This window comes from Melanotaenia boesemani, chromosome 13 (genome assembly GCF_017639745.1).
Source record: "Melanotaenia boesemani isolate fMelBoe1 chromosome 13, fMelBoe1.pri, whole genome shotgun sequence".
NCBI lineage: Eukaryota > Metazoa > Chordata > Actinopteri > Atheriniformes > Melanotaeniidae > Melanotaenia > Melanotaenia boesemani.
Genome location: NC_055694.1, coordinates 256,667 through 273,436, shown reverse-complemented (window position 1 = coordinate 273,436; position 16,770 = coordinate 256,667). Strand labels below are relative to the sequence as shown.

Here is a 16,770-nt window from a genome sequence, read left to right as displayed (position 1 = left end):
CTTTGCTTCTAACTCTTTTTATCTGCAGCATTAAAAACTCAAACACTAAAAGCAGCTTTCACCTCATTTCTGCTTCACCTCAGAAAGATCAGTTCTGTTCTGCAGGAGTTAATCATTACATCACAGGAACATCATGTGGTACAGCTAAACTGTGGACTGTAAAACCAAATCAGGCTTTATTCTCATTTTTCTGAACATACAACGGCGCAGACAAGATGAGAGGACAGCAAGGCAGTTTATTCTACAGCACGTTTCATGTCCAGGTTGGTTTACAGTGCTTTACATGAAACATGAACAGCACACAGATGGAACAAAAAAAGCTTTCAGAAGCAGTAAAAGCAGCAACAAACAGCTAAATCAAAATAAAACCATGAACAATATTAAAATGATGAGAAGATCCATCCATGAGAGGACAGATCCTGAGATGCCAAGCTCTGAGAGTGTGGAGAACAGTATATGATGGTTGACCGTGTCAAAGGCAGCAGACAGGTCCAGCAGTATAAGGACTGAGGATTGACCAGCGGATCTGGCAACCTGTAGGGAATCAGTAACTGACAGGAGAGCAGGTTCAGTAGAGCAGCTTTGCCTATAGCCAGACTGATATGGATCTAACAGGTTGTTGTCTTGGAGGAACTGTGAGACCTGACTGAAGATGGCATGCTCTAGTAATTAAAACTCCAGTGTTTTGAATAAGCTGCAGATGTTTACTGGTCTTTTGTCTCTAACCTCTTTTATTTCCAAGATTACAGAGAAAGTTGTATTTCACCAGCTTCATGCCTCATCGCAGCCCTGAAACAGCTCTGGTCACAGTGGTAAAACCACCGACCAAGGGACTGACCCCTGGGGGACTCCACAAGTCATGGCCACTCGCTCGGATTCATAGCTGCCGATCGGAACTAAATAACTCCGGCCTTCTAAATAGGACCTGAACCAGTTAAGAACCGCTCCAGAAAGTCCAACCCAGTTTTCCAGCCTGTGCAACAGGATTCTGTGATCTACAGTGTCAAACACAGCACTGAGATCCAACAGAACCAGGACTGATACAAGACCAGAACCAGGACTGATACAAGACCAGAACCAGAACTAATACAGGACCAGAACCAGGACTGATACAAGACCAGAACCAGGACTAATACAAGACCAGAACCAGGACTAATACAGGACCAGAACCAGGACTGATACAAGACCAGAACCAGGACTAATACAGGACCAGAACCAGGACTGATACAAGACCAGAACCAGGACTAATACAAGACCAGAACCAGGACTAATACAGGACCAGAACCAGGACTGATACTAGACCAGAACCAGGACTAATACAGGACCAGAACCAGGACTGATACTAGACCAGAACCAGTCTTTTACCACTGTGACCAGAGCTGTTTCAGGGCTGTGATGAGGTCGGAAGCCAGACTGAAATTTATCAAGATTTCCACTTTCATTTAAAAAGTCATGAAGCTGGTGAAATACAACTTTTTCAATAATCTTGGAAATAAAAGAGGTTAGAGACGGTCTATAGTTGTTCATTATAGAGGCGTCTAGAGTCCTTTTCTTTAGGAGGCTTAATAGCAGCTATCTTTAGTGACTTGGGAAAAATGCCTGATGCCAGCGAGCTGTTAACTATCAGTAGGAGACCACTTTCTACTGAGGTAAAAACTGGTTTTAAAAAGTCGGATGGGATCATGTCCAGAGTGCATGTTGTTGATTTCAAATGCCAAACTGTTTCTTGTAGGACTTTTAAATTCACCATTTTAAATTGCGTCATGACATCAGAAATATTTCCAGGTTTTAGACACAGACTAGTTTTCTTGTTTAACTGTGGAATTAATATTTTGCCTAATTGTTTTAATTTTTTGGCTAAAAAAGTTGGTAAATTGGTTTTATTTCTCAGTGGAAAGGAGCTCTGGGCTTATCTGTATAGGAGGATTAGTAAGTTTTTCAATCATAGCAAACAGTGATAAATTCAAGACTTTCAGATTGAAATGATCCAGGAGTCCATCAACTGACTCTGCTCTGGTTGTTGGTAACATAGCTATGGCCTCCACAAACTTAGCACTTGTTCTTTCATTAATGTTCCTCTTCCTAACCGAGGAGCAGGTTGGTTGGACATTCTGAATGATCAGTAAATCAAACAAAATACAAAAATGGTTAGAAAGGCCGAGTCAGCGACCACAACAGAAGAAATATCAACACCCTGAAATAACCAGGTCCAGAATGTGACCTTGAATGTGGGTCGGTTCTTTTACATGCTGCCACAAACCAAACATCCAATATGGAAGAAAATTCCTTCACATTACCATCCGTCATGTTATCTATGTGAATGTTAAAATCCCCAGTTAAGATGAAATGGTTAAAATCAGTAGAGATAACCGACAATAATTCAGAAAATTCATCAATAAAATTTACACAGTGTCCTGGACGTCTGTAGATGATTAGAAATAGGATTTTAGGAATGCTCCTTAAAATAAAACTAAGATATTCAAAAGAAGTAAAATCAGCAAATGAAATTTCTTTACACAGGAATGAATCTTTAAATAAGGCAGCTTCTCCTCCCCCTTTCCTCCCGTTTCCACATTTATTCATAAAACTAAAATGAGGGGGTACTGTTTCATTAAGAACTGTAGCACTTGTGTCTTCTGTTCACCATGTTTCTGTCAGAAAAAGAAAATCTAAACTGTGAGAAATGATGAAGTCATTAACTAACAGTGATTGTTGGACAGAGATCTAACATTAAATACAGCAGCTTTATAAAGTTTCCTCTGATCTCTGTTGTATTCTGAGTTATACAAGGTACAGTTAACAGATTAGATCGATTCACCCCACAAACTGACCGTGTTTGATTCCTAATTTTACTAACACACACATGTATTTTTTTTTTTTTTAACTTGTCCTGTCCAGCATCATAGCAGCAGAATGATGATCTGGTTGCTGTATCGTGCTGAACAAATTTGCTCTGCCAAGGGAAGGCCTATAGGTAAGGCTCCTCTTGATAATCTGATTCATTTATTTATTTATTTACTTTAAATCACGGAATCTATGTAATCTTGCTGGACCTGACCGGAGGGGACAGAAAAAGATGGAAAATAGCAAAAAGAGCAAAAGGGAAAGAAGAAAGGAGACAAAAAGATCACAGACAGAAGGAAACGACCCTTCAATCCACACCATCACCAGACAACACACTGTTACACCTGTACATGAACACACCAGAAAATTTCCTACAACTTTTACAAAAACAGAAACACACACACACAAAAAACAGGGCTGCCAGTCATTAAGCGTTTTTAAATAATAACCAAATCAAAAAGGCATAACAGCGACCAGGTACTAACTCACAGGAAAAATAAAAATTAATTATCTCTAAGTATTAAAACCAACTGGACAACTCAGTGACTGTGTCAGCATGCAGAGCATGAGGAAGAGGAGTGATCAGTGATGAAGAGTGGTGAGTGAGATCATGCAAATGCGACCACGCCTCCACGGAGGCCAGAGGCAGACCAGGGCCAGAGACCCTGGCCCTCAGCAGCAGACCCGGAGCACCAACCCAAGCCACCCCACCACAAAGACGACTCCAGCCCCACCCGAAGGGCGGCAGAGGAGAGCCCCAGCAAGAGCCCCCCCAGGTCCCGGGGCACAGGTCCCAGTGGGCCAAGATCAGCAGCCGCCAGCCCCGCCAGGGACCGGCCACCCAGGGCAGCTCAAGCGAAGGGCCCAGGGCCCCAGGAGCCCAGAGGTGGCTGCACCACCCCCCAAAGGGCCCGCAACATGCCTAGGAGGACCAGGCCCCCCCAGACAGCCACCCGGCGTAGGCCAGCACACACCCCGATGTCCCAGCCGCACACCCCGGGAACCAGGGTGCTATTGGCCCCCTGCCCCCACTCCCCACCTACTCCAATCTGCATCCCATATAACCCCACACTCACACCCTCCCCCGCGCCGCACCCACAAGCACTCACCACCACACAGTCACGCCCCACACAACCCACCCACCATGCCCCGTGGGGGACACCCCAGTCGGACCAGAGGACAGCGAGCCCCAAGCACCCACATGGAAACAGCCGCTATGATGATGTTGGTGAATTCCCTCAGCAAATAGAATGGCTGACATTTCAAAATAAGGAAATCCACCAACTGAGCGCAGTGTTTGGACTTAATGTGGCATTAGCACACCAGTCTTTTTTGATAGACACACAGGCCGTCACCTCTCTCTTATCAGAGGAGCCGAAGTGAGGGCCTGTACATCCCTGTCCACTCGGAACAATGTCATTCATCCTTCCAGCTGTACGGCCGCATATAGGCTGTGGTCGTTTCTGTGAAAGCGAATATACAAATGTACTTAGTTTAGCTTCTTGTCTAGGGAGCAGAAGTTTGAGAGTAGGAGCGACAGTACTGTCAGTCTGGAGGAGTTGATGTCCAAATCACAGCCGAGTGCCACAATTTGAGCAACATTCATTGCCCCGATGATAAGTTTTGCAGAATGAATGTCTGGGATCAGCAAAACATTAAAAACTGTCAATCTCAGTGTCTCCCGGGGGCTGCTGCCTCCATGCATGCTGCCATGTACACTGCATATGAAGATGGCGGCGCAATGATGTGATGTGATTACACAGCTAACACACTGCATGATACGATTACACCGCTAACACACTGCATGATGTGATTACACCGCTAACACACTGCATGATGTGATTACACTGCTAACACACTGCATGATGTGATTACACCGCTAACACACTGCATGATGTGATTACACCGCTAACACACTGCATGATGTGATTACACTGCTAACACACTGCATGATGTGATTACACTGCTAACACACTGCATGATGTGATTACACTGCTAACACACTGCATGATGTGATTACACTGCTAACACACTGCATGATGTGATGTGATTACACCGCTAACACACTGCATGATGTGATGTGATTACACTGCTAACACACTGCATGATGTGATTACACCGCTAACACACTGCATGATGTGATTACACTGCTAACACACTGCATGATATGATTACACTGCTAACACACTGCATGATATGATTACACTGCTAACACACTGCATGATGTGATGTGATTACACTGCTAACACACTGCATGATATGATTACACTGCTAACACACTGCATGATGTGATTACACTGCTAACACACTGCATGATATGATTACACTGCTAACACACTGCATGATGTGATGTGTTTACACTGCTAACACACTGCATGATATGATTACACTGCTAACACACTGCATGATGTGATGTGTTTACACTGCTAACACACTGCATGATATGATTACACTGCTAACACACTGCATGATGTGATGTGTTTACACTGCTAACACACTGCATGATGTGATGTGTTTACACTGCTAACACACTGCATGATATGATTACACTGCTAACACACTGCATGATGTGATGTGTTTACACTGCTAATACACTGCATGATGTGAATACACTGCTAACACACTCCATGATGTGATTACACTGCTAACACACTCCATGATGTGATTACACTGCTAACACACTCCATGATGTGATTACACTGCTAACACACTGCATGATGTGATTACACTGCTAACACACTGCATGATGTGATGTGTTTACACTGCTAACACACTGCATGATGTGATTACACCGCTAACACACTGCATGATGTGATTACACTGCTAACACACTGCATGATGTGATGTGATTACACCGCTAACACACTGCATGATGTGATGTGTTTACACTGCTAACACACTGCATGATATGATTACACTGCTAACACACTGCATGATGTGATGTGTTTACACTGCTAACACACTGCATGATGTGATGTGTTTACACTGCTAACACACTGCATGATATGATTACACTGCTAACACACTGCATGATGTGATGTGTTTACACTGCTAATACACTGCATGATGTGAATACACTGCTAACACACTCCATGATGTGATTACACTGCTAACACACTCCATGATGTGATTACACTGCTAACACACTGCATGATGTGATTACACTGCTAACACACTGCATGATGTGATGTGTTTACACTGCTAACACACTGCATGATGTGATGTGATTACACTGCTAACACACTGCATGATATGATTACACCGCTAACACACTACATGATGTGATTACACTGCTAACACACTGCATGATGTGATGTGATTACACTGCTAACACACTGCATGATGTGATTACACCGCTAACACACTGCATGATGTGATTACACTGCTAACACACTGCATGATGTGATGTGATTACACCGCTAACACACTGCATGATGTGATGTGTTTACACCGCTAACACACTGCATGATGTGATGTGATTACACTGCTAACACACTGCATGATGTGATGTAAGGATTTCTTGGACCCCCGGTGATAAGAGGATATTTTGGACTTAGTGGATCCCGTGTGATTGATGGTGCACCTTTTAAGGGCTGGGATTCTGTGTTGGTAACCAGCATTTTATCAGGTCATGTGATGCTGCTGTTGTTAGAATTTTGTGTGGGTTCAGGAGCTGGAACAGGAACCAGGACTGGAACAAACGTACAGGATGTGACATCATTGTAGTTTTTACCTTCTCGGTAGACTGAGCTGTCCCAAAGAAGATTGGTACAAATGCAAGCCAAACAATGCAGGTCGTGTACATGGTGAAGCCGATGGGCTTTGCTTCGTTGAACGTCTCCGGAACACCGCGACTCTTCACCGCATACACCGTACATGTCACCTAGCAACAGGGAGAGCAATATCTTCTAAATGATGCAGGTTCCTTAGCAAAATATGAGATCTAGTGAAATAAACAGGTTACTTTTCTGTAAACATGTAGACATTAGGCTGATTCCAGGTAATAACTATGTTAATGTGAAATTATGCTTCCTCTGCATCTATCAGCTGTCAGAGAAAAGCTCTGGCATTCAGTTTACTGATGGTGAGGAGGGGTGAAGCAGCAGTGATGAAGATTGGGTTCATCAAGGTACAAGCAACAAATGACTCGTACCATCAAATCAGATTTGTACCCTTTGGATCAGCCACAATGAACAACTTATAACCGTATATATAAATATATATATATATATATATATATATATATATATATATATATATATATATATATATATATATTTCCTGTCCAGCATGGTGGCGGCAGTAGGCATTCCTGTTCCCCTGGAGGCCTCCCAGGGCACGACAAGAGCAGCCATCCCCCATGACCAGGACACATAGCGACCACAGCCAATGAGCCGCCACCAACCCCAGAAAGTCCCACCCATCACATGTCAAGGGGGGAAGGAGAGGAGGATAGCAGGGGAGCCCAGATCCACTACACACCACCACCCAGCCCACACAGCCCCCCCGGAAAAGTACATGTGACCCCCCCCACCCTCAGCGTATTTCCTCACCCCCTCCCATTCATCCTGCCACACACGCACATACAAACACACTCTCAAACCTCACCCCAAAAACACCCCAGCATCTCCCCCTACAATCCCCTAAACCCCACTCAGAAACCCCCTGCCCTCGGGCCATACCCTGGGTCCCAGGGCAGCAACCAGACTCCAGGGCTTGCACAAACCCACCCCGTGGTAGCACCACCGGGCAGGCCAGGACCCTCCCGGCACCAACCATCCTCTCCACCCCCAAGAGAGGGGGCCACCCCTGGGTACCACAACCCCCACCCAGCCTGCCCCAGAATAGCCTGGCCACTGACCCAGAACCCACCAGTTGCCACGTCCCACCACTATGAGGCGACCTCATGAGCCACACTGAACAATTCGTAGCCGCTGGATTCGCCCCCGTTTTTATCTACATGTTTATCTTAACTATTGTTTTCCATCCTGATGTGAGCTGCTGGTCTATGCAGACTATTAAACTTCCTCCCATTCGGCTGGAATTGTTGCTAAACAAGTTTGAGAAGTTAACTGTCAAATTTACTAAAACTTTAACTTATTTTTGTTTGTTTTCCAATTCAAACTATTGTGGCAGTGGTTGGTGTTGAGCTTACTAAATAATAGAAACTAAATATAATTTTCTAACTCAGGCAGTTGTTTACACGTAACACGCATCAGCGGCTCAGATGGATGTGTGGATGCGGAGCTTCATTTTTCTGATTAGAACTTAATTATAAAAGAGTGGAAGTGGGTTAAGCTGCAGCCTCCTGACCTGTCTGACACACTAACAGCAGACTGGTGCTGTAGGTGCAATACAAGCCTCCACAAGCAGCAGCCAAACAGAGAGCCATAGAACAAGCCATCCATAGTAAGCTGAATATCCATTTTATTGCTAACTTTCTTACTGATTGATGAACTCAGTGATTGGGGTAATGATTTAACAGAGGAAATGGTTAGTTGCAGCTCTACATACTACAATATACAACGATTATGTACCTCATACACTTACATGTTACAAGCCTCTGCAGGTGTGTATGGGGTCCATGTCTAATGTTCAGTGTATTGTTTTGTTTTGTACGTATCCAGGCTCACTCGATAAGCTTTACATAGCTTCCATGGGAGACCTGATTCACACAGTTACTGTATTTATCTCTGCTTCAGTTTAATATGATGAGTCTGTGAATAAACTAAACTAAGAAATAAATAAAAAATAGCCAATAAGACGGACTTAAACCCTAACCCAAATTCTGGTGGGATCCCATCAGGCTGGCTGACCATATGTTTTTATACTATTTTACTTTTTGCTGTTTTATTGCTTTTATCTTGGTGTAAAGCACTTCTGTATTTTTAAAAGTGCTATATAAATAAAGTGGAGATAGACTTTCTTCAGGAGCTGGTTGCCACTCCCTCCCAGCTGAACCTCTGTACCTCAAACTGGAGGATCTGGCCCATGTACCAGTCATCTCACCTATGATGTGTTCATGGCTTCAGGACATCACAGTGCTGCATCTACGCTATACAGGCTGTGCAGAATTATTAGGCAAGTTGTATTTTTGAGGATTAATTTTATTATAGAACAACAATAGTATGGCTACATACTATATATTTTTTTATTTTTATATATATATTTTTTTATATTTATACATTTTTGCTATAGTTTATTTTCTAATGTGTACAGTGTTCATTTATTCTTATTCTTGATTCATCTTTTCTCTCCTACTACTTAAAAGTGTGACTCTGATAGAGCCCTGCACAAGAATTCCAATGTACCTTGACTTTCTGGTTTTATGTACAAATGGCAAATAAAGAACTTTGAACTTTGAACTTTGAATGTTCGCAATGAACACAAAAGACTCATAAATATCAAAGCTGAATATTTTTGGAAGTTGGAGTGGGGCTTTTTTAGTTTTAGTATCTTAGGAGGATATCTGTGTGTGCAGGTGACTATTACTGTGCATAATTATTAGGCAACTTAACACAAACCAAATATATACCCATTTCACTTATTTATTTTCACCAGGGAAACCAATATAACAACTCAAAATTTACAAATATACATTTCTGGCATTCAAAAACAAAACAAAAACAAGTCAGTGACCAATATAACCACCTTTCTTTGCGAGGACCCTCAAAAACCTGCCATCCATAGATTCTGTCAGTGCCTTGATCTGTTCACGATCAACATTGCGTGCAGCAGCAACCACAGCCTCCCAGACCCTGTTCAGAGAGGTGTACTGTTTTCCCTCCCTGTAGATCTCACATTTGATGAGGGACCACAGGTTCTCTATGGGGTTAAGATCAGGTGAACAAGGAGGCCATGTCATTATTTTTTCTTCTTTTAGACCTTTTCTGGCCAGCCACGCAGTGGAGTACTTGGATGCATGTGATGGAGCATTGTCCTGCATGAAAATCATGTTTTTCTTGAACGATGCTGACTTCTTCCTGTACCACTGCTTGAAGAAGGTGTCTTCCAGAAACTGGCAGTAGGACTGGGAACTGAGCTTGACTCCATCCTCAACCTGAAAAGGTCCCACAAGCTTATCTTTGATGATACCAGCCCATACCAGTATCCCACCTTCACCTTGCTGGCGTCTGAGTCGGAGTGGAGCTCTCTGCCCTGTACTGATCCAGCCAAGGGGCCATCCATCTGGCCCATCAAGACTCACTCTCATTTCATCATGTCCACCTCGCTGTCCTCTGGTCCGCCTGGGGTGTCCCCCACAGGGCATGGTGGGTGGGTTGTGTGTGGCGTGACTGTGTGGTGGTGAGTGCTTGTGGGTGCGGCGCGGGGGAGGGTGTGAGTGTGGGGTTATATGGGATGCAGATTGGAGTAGGTGGGGAGTGGGGGGAGGGGGCCGATAGCACCCTGGTTCCCGGGGTGTGCGGCTGGGACATCGGGGTGTGTGCTGGCCTACGCCGGGTGGCTGTCTGGGGGGGCCTGGTCCTCCTAGGCATGTTGCGGGCCCTTTGGGGGGTGGTGCGGCCGCCTCTGGGCTCCTGGGGCCCTGGGCACTTCGCTTGGGCTGCTCTGGGTGGCCGGTCCCTGGTGGGGCCGGCGGCTGCTGATCTTGGCCCACTGGGACCTGTGCCCCGGGACCGTGGGGGGCTCTTGCTGGGGCTCTCCTCTGCCGCCCTTCGGGTGGGGCTGGAGTCGTCTTTGTGGTGGGGTGGCTTGGGTTGGTGCTCCAGGTCTGCTGCTGAGGGCCAGGGTCTCTGGCCCTGGTCTGCCTCTGGCCTCCGTGGAGGCGTGGTCGCATTTGCATGATCTCACTCACCACTCTTCATCACTGATCACTCCTCTTCCTCATGCTCTGCATGCTGACACAGTCACTGAGTTGTCTAGTGGGTTTTTATACTAAGCGATAATTTTTTTTTTTTATTTTTCCTGTGAGTTAGTACCTGGTCGCTGTTATGTCTTTTTGATTTGGTTATTATTTAAAAACGCTTAATGACTGGCAGCCCTGTTTTTTCTGTGTGTGTGTTTTTGCTTTCGTAAAAGTTGTAGGAAATTTTCTGGTGTGTTCATGTACAGGTGTAACAGTTTGTTGTCTGGTGATGGTGTGGATTGAAGGGTCGTTTCCTTCTGTCTGTGATCTTTTTGTCTCCTTTCTTCTTTCCCTTTTGCTCTTTTTGCTATTTTCCATCTTTTTCTGTCCCCTCCGGTCAGGTCCAGCAAGATTACATAGATTCCGTGATTCAAAGTAAATAAATAAATAAATGAATCAGATTATCAAGAGGAACCTTACCCATAGGCCTTCCCTTGGCAGAGCAAATTTGTTCAGCACGATACAGAAACCAGATTATCATTTTGCTGCTATGATGCTGGACAGGACAAGTTAAAAAAAAAAAAAAAAATTTCATCAGTCCATAAAACCTTAGAAAAATCAGTCTTATGATATTTCTTGGCCCAGTCTTGACGTTTTATCTTGTGTGTCTTGTTCAGTGGTGGTCATTTTTCAGCCTTCCTTACCTTGGCCATGTCCCTGAGTATTGCACACCTTGTGCTTCTTGGTACTCCAGTGATGTTGCAGCTCTGAAATTTGGCAAAACTGGTGGCCAATAGCATCTTGGTAGCTTCACGCTTGATTTTCCTCAGTTCATGGGCAGTTATTTTGCGCCTTGTGTTTTCAACACTCTTCTTGAGTGTTGACTATTTTGAATGAAACGCTTGATTGATCGATGATCACGCCTCAAAAGCTTGGCAATTTTAAGAGTGCTGCATCCCTCTGCAAGACATCTCACTATTTCTGACTTTTCAGAGTCTGTCAAATCTCTCTTCTGACCCATTTTGCCAAAGGAATGGAAGTTGCCTAATAATTATGCACACCTGATATAGGGTGTTGATGTCATTAGACCACACCCCTTCTCATTACAGAGATGCACATCACCTGATATGCTTAATTGGTAGTAGGCTTTCAAGCCTGTACCGGTTGGAGTAGGACAACATGCATAAAGAGGATGATGTGATCAAAATACTCATTTCCCTAATAATTCTGCACACAGTGTATATTGTCTCTCCATGAAACCAGTCCAGATTTTCTTTAAAGAAAATACTCAGAACAAATGATGTGTTACCATAAGAACGATGCTGTAGCTGAGGCAGCAGATGATTGAGAGATCGGACATATCACATTTCAGGATACCCCGGGCCAGGTCTGGATTTGGGGGGCGGAGTTCCTCGTAGTCAATGATGGTGTGAGGAGGAACAACAGCAAACCACACAAAAACACCGAGGACCTGACAAACATACAAAAGCCTGAAATTACAGAGACGTCCGGACATGTAACCAAAGATCCTTTAGGGTCTGCACACTCACCTGGACAGAGATGAGGATGAAGGTGATGACTAGTTGAGAGGTGGGGCTGATGAATTTGGGTGGCGTCACCGACCTCTTGCCCTGTTCAAAGATGCGGTAGATGCGATTGGTCTTGGTTAACATGGCGGAGTAGGTGATGGCCATGCCGAGGCCTAGCACCAGGCGCCGGAACGCACACATCACCACACCTGGTTCTGCAATCATCAGGAACGTGATCAAGTAGATCAGGAAGATACCTACAAAGAGAACACAGGCCAGTGATGTCATCCTGAGAGATGACGACATCATCCTTACTGCAGGAAATGTTTGATGTTCACCTGTCAGCAGAACGTAGCTGAGCTCTCTCCCTGATGCCCTGACGATTGGTGTGTCATTGAAACGGATGAAGGTTATGACCACAGCACTGGTTGCTAGGATACCTAGCATAGCAAGGGAGGCGGGCACTAAGGCCCAGGGTGAGTTCCACTCCAATTTGATGATTGGGGTTGGACGGCAGATGGTTCTGTTGGGGGCGGGGCGCATGTCTGATGGACAGGTCTCACAGGTAAACTCATCTAGTTGGTACTGATATCCATCACAGAGCTGCAGACAGAAAGAGAGAGAAAAGCTCCTGGTTTGGTTTCTGCTGGATTTGAGTGCTGCATCTGATACCATGAATTAGACCAGTTTTGTTTCAGGGACCAGAACATGTTATTTAGAATAAAGGAACCAGATCAGGCTGGTTGACAACATCCTGTACCTCCAAAGCACCTGAATGTGGAACTACAGAACAGACTTCTCCACTATCGGAGGACTCGGATCTTTATAGTCGACCATCTATCCCAGGACTGCGAGGTGAGGACTGATAACCGGTCAGAAAGGAAAAGGCCGTGGGGAAAGTGCCTCCAAGAGTACTGAAGGCCTGTGGTGAACAGCTAGCCGATGTGTATGCTGACATCTTCAGCATGTCCTTATCCCAGGCTGTTGTCCCCCGTATCTTCAAAACGTCCACTATCATACCAGTCCCCAAAAGACCTGACACACCAAACTTAAACGACTTCAGGCCAGTGGCACTAACACCAGTTGCCATGAAGTGCTTAGAAAAGCTCGTCCTTACCCACATCAACAACATAGTCCCGGACACTATCGATCCCTTCCAGCTTGCTTATCGCCCCAACCGATCAGTGGACGACGCGGTGGCAATAGCCCTTCACTACATCCTGCAGCACCTGGAGAGCAGCAGGACGTATGCCAGGATGCTCTTCCTGGACTACAGTTCTGCATTTAACACCATCCGCCCAGGCAGGCTGACTGAGAAGCTGGCAGACCTTGGAGTCCCTACTCCCACCTGCAATTGGATTCTGGACTTTCTGACTGAAAGACCACAGGTGGTGAAGATGGGAGGGCGGGTGTCTGCTAAGCTCACAGTCAGCACGGGATCTCCGCAGGGCTGCTGCCTCAGCCCCAAACTCTTCACCCTGTATACACATGACTGTGTCTCCACCCAGGACAGTACCATCATCATCAAATATGCTGATGACATCACTGTCCTGAGCCTCATCAAGGTGGGAGACGAGTCAGGATACAGGGCCCTGGTCAACAACATCGCTGTCTATGGAGAGGAGAATGACCTCATCCTCAACACAGACAAGACGAAAGAAATATGTCTGGACTTCAGGAAGAACCCTCCCCCTCTACAGCCTCTTTTCATCAGAGGGACTAAGGTGGAGAGGGCAGACAGCTACAGATTCCTAGGACTGCAGGTAACATCTGACCTGAGCTGGACTCGTAACACCACAGCCACAGTGAAAAAAGCCCAGAAAAGACTTTATTTCATTAGACTGCTCAGGAAAGCTGGTCTGAACCATCGCCCTCTCACCCAGGCCTACAGAGGACTGATAGAGAGCATCCTCACCGCAGGCATCACTGTCTGGTATGGAAATACCACACAGGCAGAGAGGAAGGCTCTGCAAAGAGTCATAAAGACTGCAGAGAGGATTATAGGCACAAAACTTCCTTCCATGGACTGTATGTACGAGCAGCACTGTCAGAAAAGAGCAGAGGGAATCATCAGAGACTCACTCCATCCCGCTCACCCTCTGCTCAGACACAAACACTGCACGTACAACCTCAGACACAGCAGAGCGGACAGTATCAAAACTCCCAGGACTCGCTTTTTCAACAGCTTCTTCCCAGCCACAGTCAGACTGATGTCAAAACAAAACTACTGAACTTATGCAAAATGTGGAAGACACCATCTCACTTTTATTACATGTGCATGTGCAATATCTGACCTGCAGTATCATCACCTGTGAAACAGGATGATGTCTTTTATATCCCCCCATGTATAATGTGCAGTTCTTCTGATCAGTGTTCAGTTGCTTGAGAATTTCATGTGCAATATTCTACCTCTCATGTGCAATATTCTCCCTCTCCCCCTACCCACTCCTCTATCTCACAATACCTTCTGCTCTTGTACAGCGCTGTATAGTGTATAATAGTATGGCTACATACTATATTTTTATATATATATTTTTTGTATTTATACATTTTTTACTATAGTTTATTTTCTAATGTGTACAGTGTTCTTTTATTCTTATTCTTGATTCATCTTTTCTCTCCTACTACTTAAAACTGTGACTCTGATAGAGCCCTGCACAAGAATTCCAATGTACCTTGACTTTTTGGTTTTATGTACAAATGGCAAATAAAGAACTTTGAACTTTGAACTTTGAAAGCTGAAGGCTGGGCCTGAAACTCTGATTATTGGTGATTCTGCTGTAAATGATGTTCAGTGGATGTGAGGAAAGAACAGCGAAGTCCTCTGCTTCCCTAAAGATGTGATCAGTGACCTGCAGGAGAGGATTCTGGAAGTCGTGGCTGATCACCCAGATGTGAGAACCATGGTTCTACATACAGGGTCACATGATGTGTCCCAGCACCAATCTGAGGTTGTGAACCAGGACTTTACTGGACTGTTAGACCAGCGAGCTCTCTGAAAGCAGCAGTTTTCATCAGTGGACCTGGTCCTCCATCAGAAGAGGAGAGATTCAGTAGATTCCTGCCATGTGCAAGAGGAAGGATCTTTATTTGCCCCCAACCCCCTCAACAACACCAAGAATCAGGACAGAACCAGGAAGCTCGGGGCTATATTTAGCGAGTTTTCAGATCCCTCTAGCGATTCTATTTTAGAAAAGTCCAATAACTGGAGGTTTAGCTTCCTGAAGCCGGTTTTGTGGAACCGGCTCCCAGTTTGGCTTGGGGAAGCAGAACCTTTAGCTATCTGTGAGAGATTGGTTACCTCACAGTGCCAACAACAGGGAACTCCCTTCACCATCTTCTTCCTCTCTCCGGGTTTACAAGGGAAGCTACAGATGGACTCTGGAACTGACCGGTCTCCTCCGGACCACTGCATCTCCTCCAGCTGCAGATACACACAGTATGTCAGGAACTTCAAATACTGCTATTGCTGTTGTTTGTTTTCAATAAAACAAACATCTTACATTTAGTCTAAGGTTATTTGTCCACTGTCCGATGACATGGTAACCAGGGTGGCTATGGTTGGTCATCTGAAACTGAAAGATGTCGTACCGTCCCGGAGCATCTCCATTTTCATTGAACAAAACACTCGTACCTGCACTTCCTGTCAGACACAGAGAAAGATGGATCATATTACATGTCATGCTGGGATCGCCATGGTTACAGCTACCAATCAGCAACCACCACAGCACTGATCTCTGATTTGATGCACTGCAAGAAAAGAAAGAAGTAAGATGCTGCAAATGTCTCTGCTTTGGTGAAATCATAGGCTAGAATCCCCAGTAACCCAGAACAACCTGCAGAACCACTCGGTCTAGTTCATTAGGTCATCCAATTTAAACCCTTCCTGATCCACAAAAAACTACAAAAAGACAAGGAAACAGTAGTCCAGTGCACACAGAGCAGGTTCTTTATAACACAACTCTCTGTTCTGAGGTCCTGGATCAGGACAGAAACCAACCCATCATGGTATTTATCTGAGCTGGACCTAGAGGATTAGACTCTCAGCAGGGACTGGACCTCATGAAGACCCTGATGGTGAAGTTTTCATCTATGAGGACACGTTAAGGTTTCAGACTATCATTTAACTGATCTTAGAGGAGAAACCTTCAGTGCAGCTGTTTGTTTCAGATGAAATCTTCTTCCAGATGTTACACCGAATTATTCACATGTACACAGAGTCCTCAGAGGAAACGTGAAGTGCATCAACCTGAGAGACTCTGAAGACACATGGCATAAGACACATCATACATGGGGGTGAGGGGTGCTGGAGTACCTGCCCCTTTGCTGCTTGATTGTATTGTATGAAAGTCTGTTGATTTGGCCCAAAATAACAAATAAAACAAAATAATAATAATTTAGATCTCCCTTCAGTAGGTCACGTGATCCACATAGACGTGCCCTCCTGCAGCAAAGCTAGAGATGGTAGTTTGGAAACCAAGGGAGGAGTAAACAGCTGCTGGTCTGGTGAGGAGGTTCTGCAGCAGCTTTTGCTTGTGTACGGTGTTTTCTTGCAATATGACTGACGAAGCGAAGTGAGCATCCCGTGTG

At 45.0% G+C, this 16,770-nt stretch overlaps 2 protein-coding genes across 2 annotated transcripts in view; both read right to left on the bottom strand.

Annotated features, from left to right (window-relative positions):
• The window catches only part of cacna1fb (calcium channel, voltage-dependent, L type, alpha 1F subunit), a 137,415-nt gene extending 124,692 nt beyond the window's left edge, over positions 1-12,723 (bottom strand). Inside the window, exons 1-5 of the mRNA XM_042003786.1 lie at positions 12,519-12,723; positions 12,202-12,437; positions 11,961-12,122; positions 6,648-6,727; positions 6,578-6,594 (exon numbers count right to left, since the gene is read on the bottom strand). Of these exons, the coding sequence (XP_041859720.1) occupies positions 6,578-6,594; positions 6,648-6,727; positions 11,961-12,122; positions 12,202-12,437; positions 12,519-12,723 (700 nt within the window). The remainder of the gene's footprint in view (positions 1-6,577; positions 6,595-6,647; positions 6,728-11,960; positions 12,123-12,201; positions 12,438-12,518) is intronic.
• Positions 12,699-16,770, bottom strand: part of LOC121651033 (metabotropic glutamate receptor 4-like) — a 70,710-nt gene continuing 66,638 nt past the window's right edge. The window contains exon 9 of the mRNA XM_042002879.1: positions 12,699-12,783. Within this exon, the coding sequence (XP_041858813.1) occupies positions 12,776-12,783 (8 nt within the window). The 3' untranslated portion in view covers positions 12,699-12,775. The remainder of the gene's footprint in view (positions 12,784-16,770) is intronic.